This window comes from Cyprinus carpio, chromosome B12, assembly GCF_018340385.1.
Source record: "Cyprinus carpio isolate SPL01 chromosome B12, ASM1834038v1, whole genome shotgun sequence".
Lineage (NCBI taxonomy): Eukaryota > Metazoa > Chordata > Actinopteri > Cypriniformes > Cyprinidae > Cyprinus > Cyprinus carpio.
Genome location: NC_056608.1, coordinates 22,797,361 through 22,808,233, shown reverse-complemented (window position 1 = coordinate 22,808,233; position 10,873 = coordinate 22,797,361). Strand labels below are relative to the sequence as shown.

Genomic DNA, 10,873 nt, shown 5'->3' with positions numbered 1-10,873 from the left:
TATAAAATAATGGTGATTGCTATAACATTCTAGTACATTTGAACCTTTTTCAGAATTTGTACCAGCAATTTTTGGTTTACAGTGCAGATCGTTAACCATTAAGATACCACCACTCAAAAACATTGTAAATGAAAAAAAAAAAAAAAAAAAAAAAAAAGAGGAATAATTCAAAGCACTTGCATTAAGCTTGCCCTTTGAAATTAAAATAATAATAATAATAACAGAGAAAGATAAATACACCAACATATCTTGCTAAAGATACAAAATCTCTGCAAGACGTGTCAGGCTTGGAATCAGGATAACATCAATTATTAGGAGCCATCCAATTGGGTCACATTGTTCCCCCTTAAAGAGTCAGAGATGGCTGAATGGAGCATATATCAGGGGTCATGATGCTGCTTGTGAAAGGGGGGAACCCTGCTGCACAGTCTGTCTGTAGAAGGCGTTTTCACAGAGCCCATGTCACTTGCATCCAACCACAGAAGTGAATAGCACCCAATAAGAGGTTTCTCCTTTTGCTGCTTCCATTCTTGTTCTTAGTTAGACTCAGTATGCATTTGATCCTGCGGAGGCAAATTTACATCCGCGGCATGAAAAGACTAATTTTCTTCCTTTTCATTGCTGATTCATATTGTAGCATTCACATAGCAGCTTGATGAGCTTTCTCCTTTCTCGCATTGAAGATAAAACTCTGCCCCATGCCACAAAAGCACTCTTTAAAATGCTTTTAAAAAAAATTTATATATAATTTCAATTGACGTAAGAGTATAATATTTGTTACAAATGACAAGGCCATCATTAATCTGTAAGAATTAACCATCATATTGTTTAATCATTTGATCTTTTATACTGAGAATATTTATTTATGCATCGCATATCTTGATAATTGTTATTATTTATAATAATTTGTTTTTAAAAAATCAGTTATTGTTGTCTGTTAAAAAAAATCATTAACTTATTTTAATCGTTTTATAATTCACATAAATCTATAGCCTATAACCCACTCTTAAAAACACCTGAATTATTGTACTGCATCAAATTGGTAAAAAAATAACTGATACACCATTACTAATTATATATATATATATATATATATTGATACACCATTACTAATTTATATATATATATATATATAAATAACTGATACACCATTACTAATTTAACGAATGACTAACCTAACGCTAACTTTACTAATCATTAGACTAATTATCAACAGATGTATGAGTTTATTTATACATAAATATTTCTATTTAGATATTTAGAGAGAGGTGATGGATAGATAGACAGACACACGCACACACACACACACACACACACACACACACACACACACACACACACACACACACACACACACACACACACACACACACACACACACACACACACACACACTATAAACTGACAACTCCACGTGGTGTTACATGAAACATGATTCTTCTCTGACACCTAGTGGTCTGAATCATCAATTACACATTTAAGGCAACAGTGTCCGGTTGCATAAACGTTTTTGAACAAGTCTTAAAAGTTAGTCATCTTTTTTTTTCTTTTTCTTTTTCCTTTTCTTTTTTTCTTTCAGTTACATAAAAATATAAGTCTAATTTAAATCTGAAAAGTAAGATTGTAGCGTTTGCTCCAGCCTTGATCAATCTCGCCTGTCTGTAACTTTCTAGCAATCCTGAAGACCAATGTCTTATCCATTAGCTACATGACAGTAAAAACACTTATTGAATATTGTCACTTCAGTTCTTCATTCGTATTTATATATGCAAATAAAAAATTCCAACAATGCCAATATATATATACGTATATATATATACACACACACACACACACACACACACACACACACACACACACACACACACACACACACATACATATATATATATAGTCCAATGCCAATGCTTTCTTGTTTTAATGTACAAAATAAAAATAAAGCAAACAAAATATAACAGAGCAAACACAGTTAATAAAGTCAATAAAATTAATTGAGACGGAGCATTCAATTTATATTTCCTACTTCAGCCACCAGATGACAGCAACTGAATAATGAAAAGAAGTCAAACGACGTAACCTCTTAGGTCAGAGTTGCCAAGGCCGCATAGCCTATTATACGCGACTTGGGCTTTTTTTTTTTTTTGTAAAGTTGCGTGAAAAATCCCGGGATGCGGGTTGCGTTTTTTGGGCTTATTTTAAAAAATATGGTTGCTTGTTAGGGAAATCTGTTTCTTTATTTATGTTCGCCGTATTCTCCAATGCATAGACCGACACAATTAAAAGCCAACCAGTGCAATAACCGCTGCAGCGTAATTTGCCAAATTTTGTTTGTTGACGCTGTAATCAAAAAAGAAAAATCATGTTCAAAAAGAAAGCGCGTGACGCTATAATCTAAGCGATGATAGAAATCATAGTCTATAAATAAAAGGATATAGACGTTGAGGAGTGGGATGACTTTTAGCCTAAATAATAATAATAATAATAGTAATAATAATAATAATAATAATAATAATAATAATAATAATAATATTTTTAGTGTATTAATTATCACTGTGTCTCGCGAGAGTTGGCAACAGTGTCTTAGGTTTGACAGTTACAAATTGCTATTAAAAACGTTATTTAACATACTGGAAACACATTCGTGACATATATAAAACATGTTTATTGGTGCAGGTACAGTGTATAGTCCATATTATTATAATCAACAACAAGTAGCTAGAAACTGTTAAGACGAATCATGTACAGCAGCCTACACCTTTATTAGACAATAAACAACTTAAGCAACTAGCATATATAGACTAAAGTTACTTTAGCTTTGGTGTAGGCTATAATAGTTTATTTAACAGTACCAAGTAGTTGGTGCAGTGGCCCCTTTAAATGAGCGCCGAGCACTTTAATGGGTACCAGAAGATGTAGGCGAATAAACTGCGGCTGTTTTTGTTTTCTTTAGAAATGTGAATCAAAACAACTTTCTAAACGGCACCATTGGCTAAATCAGTCATTAAGCTACTGAAATCCAGAGTTCACGTTTGTCCCGCTTCAGCCTGCGTATCAACACACAGCATCGCAAAAGGACGAAGAAGGTCAAGAGAACATGTATCGGTGCCCGGATAACGGGTGTGTTTCTGAATCGTCAGAGAAAACGACGAATGGAGAGGTTTGCTATTCAAGCCATCGAAGAGCAAATGCAACTTAAATGCATGGAAAACAGAGAGGATCAGCCGCTTGGAATGTCCGCATCCCGTCTGTTCACCGGCGCTCGAGCATCTCTGTGCAGCAGCAAACGGAGCAAAGCGACGCTCAGCGTGCGAATTAAAGGGACTGGGGGTGCGATCTTTTGATTTGTTCAAGTACTCTCTGACTGACTCCTACTATGGTACTCTGAGACTCTGAGACCTCGTGGCCAAGCCCACTATAGGTACCAATACCAGCAGGGGACCTCTGTATAAAGGTTGACATAGTTTAGAAGAAGCATCCAGGTCAGTGGAACACACTGAACGACACAAATAATCATGTCTCACGCTTGGGGTTATGGATCAAATGACGGTAAGGGTACTAAATCAATATTTAGGAATTAATTAGAATTAAATTAATGTGATCATTGCTTAAAAGTGATCAAAGAACAGTTATCTTGATGCATTATGATTTATTATGTTACTCTGTGGAGGAAATCATTACTAAAACAAATAAAATATAAGCAAAGTGCACTCTTATTAATGTACTGGAGCAGTACCCTTAAGATACTAATGTGTAGTATTTACATATAAATATGTACAGTTTAAATATGAATATGTACATTTAAGGTTTTAAAAATGTCCTGCCCCAATGAGAGCTTTTGTAAGGTTTTTCGTAAGTTTTTTTTTTTTTTTTTTTTTTTGTGAGAGTGTGAGATAAATTGTGGCAGACTAGACTGTAAACAAAATGTATTGTTGGTTTGTTAAGTGTGAATTATAGAAAGAAAGAAAGAAAGAAAGAAAGAAAGAAAGAGAAGAAGAAGAAAAGAAAGAAAGAAAGAAAGAAAGAAAGAGACAGTAATATGAATAAAACAATCTGGATAAATGCACCAACAAAAGTAATTTCAAAATGTCAAAGCTTGAAAAAGCTCCTTGAAGTAACAACTGCTTACAGTGTACATTTGCTGATCTTGAATCTTGCAAGGAATGTAAACACACTTTTGTTGTGCATCTAGGCACTCGCTTTTTATCTTACTGTGTTCCGCATTTCATCTTTTTGTCATTTCAGGGCCAGAAAAGTGGGCAGAAAGCTTTCCCATCGCAAATGGACCCAGGCAGTCTCCCATTGATATCGTACCCACCCAAGCACAAAATGACCCTTCTCTGAAGCAACTCAAATTGAAGTATGACCCTGCCACCGCTAAGGGCATCCTCAACAATGGCCATTCATTCCAAGTGGATTTCACTGATGATGACAACAGCTCAAGTTAGTATATTACTGCATTTTAATAACTGTTGTTCTTTATTTTTAACCTCTTAAAGCAGTATTAAACCTAATAAGATGCAACTGTTTAGAATTTTGTTTATCTACTTCACATGGAATAGGTATTTTCCATATAATCAAAGAAAAAATCTTGACCAAGGGTGCATCAGGTACTCGCAGTCGTGCTCCAGAAAGGGAACAAAATGTACAAAATAATAAATGGATCCTGTTGTTGTGTAGTAGGATCCACTTATTTATTTTTTTTCCATAGTCCTATTTTTATACAGTATTCGTCAACATTCTGCAGATTTTGGTAGTGAATTTTTTTTGGCTACACAGGGCAATGTTTTGGACCTTTATAGCTTTATGAAAGTATTTAAAAGAAAACTGCAAGAAAAAACATTGCAATGATTTTTTTTTGCATATCGAGTGCTAAAGTGAAAAGAACTGGTGCATATAAATCTGTTAATCATTACGGAGAGTATATAAACAGCTCAATATTCAGCTACTGAAGTCTTTCATCACTGCATCTCCTGCCATATTTCTATCCATTCATTACTAACTTTATTAAGTAGTCCCGGGCAGCTTTTAGTGCTCAAGTTGAGACTCAAGTTTGAGCTCTACTGTATATCTCAGAAAGCAAGGATTACATGAAATTGAGTGTTTTAAAAATGTTTTAAACAGTGGTACAGAAACACCACTGATTAGAAAAAATAGAAAAAGAGTCTTAACAAAAACATTCTGCAGAATGCTTGCTGAAAAGAGAAGAAAGAAGTAGCTATTGAATAAGTTAGGTAATGGATATTGAACTGCTCAAATAATATCTCAAGTACACTCACATTAACATTTTCTAACAGGCAATCTGTCAGTCTACCATAAAAGAAGAAAGGTTATATAAACATATATTTGTACCAAATGATCTGATATTTTAATATATTTAATTTATTAATTCATTACAGTCGATATTGGATGTTTACGCACATGTATGATTTTAAGAGCCAAAAAGGTAATATAGAATTTTAATATTGGCCAGTATTTATACACAGAAGTTAGGAAAAAAATATTTTTGAAAGAAGTCTCATATGCTCACCAAGTCTGCATTTATTTGGTTAAAAATACAGTAAAAACAAATACTGTTTAAATTTAAAATAACGGTTGTGTATTTTAATATATTTAAAAATTGTAATTAAAATAGAAAATAATTATTGTAATTATAATAATGCTTCACAATATAACTATTTTACTGTATTTTTGATTAAGTAAAAGCAGCCTTGGTGAGCATGAGAGACTTCTTTTAAATCCATTAAAAGAATCCTAATTATTCCGAACTTTTGGAATATATCCAATATATTTACTTAAAATATATTTGGAATATATTTTGGAATGCAGTAGTTTATATATCTTATATTATTTTAGGGGTTGCATGACTACTCATTTCTGCTAGTCGATTTCTTATTTAAAAAATACTCGAGTTACTCGACTACTCGTGGTTCATGCTACTGTAAATGAAAATACATTAAATAGTTCTTATCAATAAACGCTTATTAATTCATAGCCTAATGCAACAATTACATATGTAAATTATCAAAACTTTATAATTTTGGCATTACATATTTTAATTTTCATGTAACAGTATTTGTATTTGTATCTGTAACAATCACAAAATTATTCGTATCTGCATCCGGATAAAACCGGGTGGAACGTCATACAGTTACTTGATAAGACCGTTATGACTATCTTTTTTTCATAGTTATCACTGAACAAGTATGCTGTGTTAAACTAAAATAATTATTAATTTCTAAAAAATATATTTATCATGCAAGCAGAGAGATGTCATGACAAACGTTTAGTGATCATTTGAACATGACTGAATTAATTCAATGCGCACATTTTCATTACACAGAACTCTTTAAGCGAGTAATTTTTTTTAACTTCACCAAGCAAACGTGCGTGTACCTGCCACGCAAACCAGCAAAAGATAAAGATGCAAACATGTAGGCCAAGTAGAACGTGTATCTGTATCTAAGTTGATTATTAGCCTACTCTTGAGAAAGAACTGGTTTGGTTTTTGAAAGACTGAGACACGCAACGTGGCTGTTTGATTGGTGAGTGCACTGTGCTTATCCTATTCATTCGTATCATATTGTAGCTTAAGGTTTAAATCATTGCCTTTTAAATATATACAAATAATAGAATGTGTATGATGTATTATTATATTACTCTTGCCAAGCTCTGATTTCTGAGAGATGCACGGAGAGGCAATAGCAATGCGGTGTTTGATTTGCGCTCTTTTCATTCATGAAGTTTACATCCATTCACTTCACACTTTATTGCGTGACTTTAGAGCTCTGTGTATAATATTGCGCTGATCCCTTGGCTCAACTGTAATCTAGCAAACACCAGACTGTGCCAGCCTCAGCCGAATATTCAGGCAGAATTATTCCTTTTCCGTTATTCATTTTTGAAGCCATTATCCGTGCCATTCCGAAATAAAGTATTCTGCTTCGGGCACACCCCAATTATTACATTACATATTTTAATTTTACATGCTACATAGATAAAGTCATAGAAGTAACAGCTACACGCAATATTGTAATCCTAAAATTCACGTTGTACTTCCAAGCTCTGTGCATGCATTATGGTTAATGCATGCTCGAGTAGTCGATTGTTTCCGACAGCGCTGACTAGTGGTTGAAGTAGTCGATCACTCGACTACTCGACTAGTCTATGCAAGCCCTATATTATTTTTATATTTTATTCACATTGCTACAAAGTAATACTTATGAGATAGAATCTGAAATAATGACTAATGATTTTTAGTGCTGTTAAAGAAACAACTGAATGACTGAAATTATTGTTTGTGTGTGTAGCTCTGGCTGGAGGTCCCGTCACAGGAATATACAGGTTGAGACAGTTCCATTTCCACTGGGGAAGCAGTGATGACAAGGGCTCAGAGCACACCATTGCTGGAACCAAGTTCCCCTGTGAGGTAATGAGACTCTCTCTCTCTCTCACACTATCACTCCCAGTACAACATTACAACTGAAGAAACCTTCTTTCTACTGTGTTGTGGTTCTAGTTCTTGAATGTCTCTCCTTTAAAACTAATTATAGCTCACCCACTTCTCATGAATGTTCTTGTGATGTTCTCTCATGAATTTGTTAATCCCCTCTTTTAAATACATTGAGATATTAAGCTAATTCAGTATGTTTTTCACATATACTGAATGTTTCATAACACATCTCCTCCTTTCTGGCTTCATCTCGTTCACTGGAACACTAAGTACCCCAGCTTTGGAGAAGCTGCCAGTAAGCCTGATGGCCTTGCTGTGGTTGGAGTTTTTCTCAAGGTCAGGATTTCAGTCAAAAGCATTCCAGGATTTGCAGTGATTAAATGATCTAAAAGGGGTTTTTGTTTACCAGATTGGTTCCGCCAATCCAAGACTTCAGAAAGTATTAGATGCTCTTGATGACATCAGATCAAAGGTATTAACATACTAGCTGTTAATTATAATATTTATCAACTAGGATATTTACACCTCCCACTTACCCTCAGATGTTTTTATAGTTCTACAATGTGTCTGTTTCTTCTCCAGGGCAGACAGACTACATTTACCAACTTTGATCCTAAAACCTTACTGCCTGCCTCTCTGGATTTCTGGACTTACGAGGGGTCTCTGACCACACCTCCTCTACTGGAGAGTGTCACCTGGATTGTTCTGAAAGACACAATCAGTGTTAGTCCTGCTCAGGTACTTCATTATCATACTTTATCCATGATTTAACATTTTCATTTGTGCAGTTACAATTATATACAGACATCTAGTTCTAGTCCATATCTTTAGTACCTTATGTTATCTTGGGTCATTGTAACATGATTATGTCCACACATTTTTTGTTAATTTGTAAGGAGAATATGTTTTTTGCTACTTATTGATAAGCTAAAATAAAAAACAAAAAAAAAAAATACCTTCTTATTAGTATTATAATAAAAAAAATGACTCTCCATTCAACAAAAATCACTACTACTAAACAAACAGGGTCGGTGCTCCGATACATATGTTTATGCTTATACAAGATTACTTTATCTTAAATAAAGTGCTTGCCTGACAGTTAATATTATATTTAAGTCAGGCTTGTGCCTTTAAGATAGAAACCAACACCCATATATCTTTACTGGAGATTAGGGCCTCATTGCAGTCTAGTCTTGTTTAAGGATCACGAGACATTGAAGACTGGAGAAATGTCTGGAGTAATGTCTGCTTAAAATTCAATTTTGCAATCATAGAAATAAAATACATTTTAAAATATATTAAAATAGAAAGCAGTTATTTTGAATTGTAATGATGTCACAATATTACTATTTCTTTCTGTATTTTTGATCAAATAAATGCAGCCTTGGTGAACATAAGCAAATTCTTTCAAATATGTATATATATAAATATCTTACCATACCAACCCCCAACTTTTGAATAGTAGTGCACACTTATTTTTGATTAAGGTAGCATTACTACCATAAAATGTATGGTCCAACAATTATTTTGAAAATATTGCACAAACCTCTCAGACCATGTGCCATGTGCTAATAAATTTCCTTTTTCAGTAATGTGTCAGAGCTAAGTTTGGTGTAGCACAATAATTAAGAAGTTGTAAAGCTTCAGAGCAAAATTCCCAGAGTTAAATCAAATCTGCTCGGAGTACATATTGTTCCAATCTACAGAGTGGTAAAGTAACACTGAATCCGAGTTAAAGTTAATGGGACAATTAAGCAATTAATTAATTGATGAGTGCCCATTAGTAAAGAAAACCTGCTATTAACAATGTTGAAGATGAAAAACTACTGTTCAGGCTTTTAGACATAAAAATGCATCACATAATCCTCAACAGTGGTAACTCTTCTTTAGTGTTACTATAACACTCTGTAGATTGGGACAATATGTACTCCAAGCAGAGTTGATTTTTTGCTGTGTTGTCTTGAAAATGCTGCTTCAGCAGGATCATGAGAAAGACATTACGCTTAAAAAAAGCCCTATTCACTACCTTTCCCTGATGTAGACAGTGCTGTTAGCCTGCAGAGCTTATTTTAGTATCCAGTGGTTAGTCAGAACAGTCTAACGGCTGCATAGGTTCAGGCATGTGCTCTATGAATGAGCATGAAGCTAAATATAGTAAATAAAGGGTGTAATAAAGCTCTGCAAGACTGCCAACAACACACTAAACACCACAATCCAAGAGAAAATAATCTCTTTCTCTCTCTGTCTGTTCTTCAGATGGCTAAGTTCCGTAGCCTGTTGTTCACATCTGAAGGAGAGGCACCTTCCTGCATGGCTGACAACTTCAGACCCCCTCAACCTCTCAAGGGACGCAAAGTCCGTGCATCCTTCAAGTAAACAGCAGTATGGATGCCACAACCCTCCCACTGCCTTCTGATCATGGTGCTTTTGACTGGTTCACAAAAACATTCCCAGTGAAACTGCTACTGAAATATCACACAGTATTTATTCTCAATCTTGGCCCTTGCTTACATTGCAGTGTTGATAACAAGAAAGCTGAATCTGATCTTCTAAAACTGTCTGTTTTTGTCATAAATGCTAATATTATTACTTAACATAAGAAATAGTATTTAAAATGCTTATACTTGGTGCTTAATAACAATGGCAGTCCCAATAGCAGTACTGTAACTAAACTGGACAAATGGGAGAATATTTAATTTCCCTATTCATCCCAGTCTGTCTATCATGGTTAGATTTACAGAATTGTACTATACTCCATGTTATTTAATAGGAAATACATCATGGTGCTTTTTGTGTTTATGGCAATGGGTGAATGTCAGTCAGATGTTTATGTATTGAAGCTGAAATACCTACAGGAAAGCACTTATTAACAGCAATATTTTGTTGTTAGAGTGTTTTATTATTTATCAAGGGGAATTTCTTTTAAAATTGTTTCTAAGAATGTTGTACCATGATGTTCTGCCATAGATACTATGATATAGATTTTTCAGAATAAAATTGAGCAGTATTGTAAAGCAGTCATATATTAGCAATTTTATCAGCAATTCATGAATATATTTTAAACTACTGTATACTTCCTGTGATTGTTTTCTGTCCACTTCACAATGCATCACATTAGTGATACACATAAACTGTTTACATCAGCTGTAATACATAACTGAGTTTTTATACTTTACAAAATCATCAAACTTAACATTTGTTCGCTGATTTTATATAGAGAACAATATCTGAAGATTGCTAGCTACTGCTGATTGCTGCTCTGATATTGCTGTATATGTACAATATGCTAAGAATATGGTCTTGGTGGAATAGATCTGCTACGTGGCTGCTACTGCTGAATTGCTGCTGCTGTTGATTATTGCTGTATTTGTAGATTATTGCCGAATGCAACATGAATCAATCAGCTTTTGGCAAGTCGTTTAA

The 10,873-nt window shown here is 34.2% G+C and overlaps 1 protein-coding gene across 1 annotated transcript; it reads left to right on the top strand.

Annotated features, from left to right (window-relative positions):
- The first annotated feature begins 2,902 nt into the window (after nucleotides 1-2,902).
- On the top strand, nucleotides 2,903-10,548 carry LOC109101248 (carbonic anhydrase-like). The gene is made up of 7 exons (XM_042735990.1): nucleotides 2,903-3,546; nucleotides 4,243-4,440; nucleotides 7,308-7,426; nucleotides 7,694-7,786; nucleotides 7,860-7,922; nucleotides 8,033-8,188; nucleotides 9,707-10,548. The coding sequence occupies exons 1-7, from the start codon at nucleotides 3,513-3,515 to the stop codon at nucleotides 9,824-9,826; spliced, it is 783 nt and encodes a 260-aa protein (XP_042591924.1). The 5' UTR covers nucleotides 2,903-3,512; the 3' UTR covers nucleotides 9,827-10,548.
- Nucleotides 10,549-10,873: the final 325 nt, after the last annotated feature.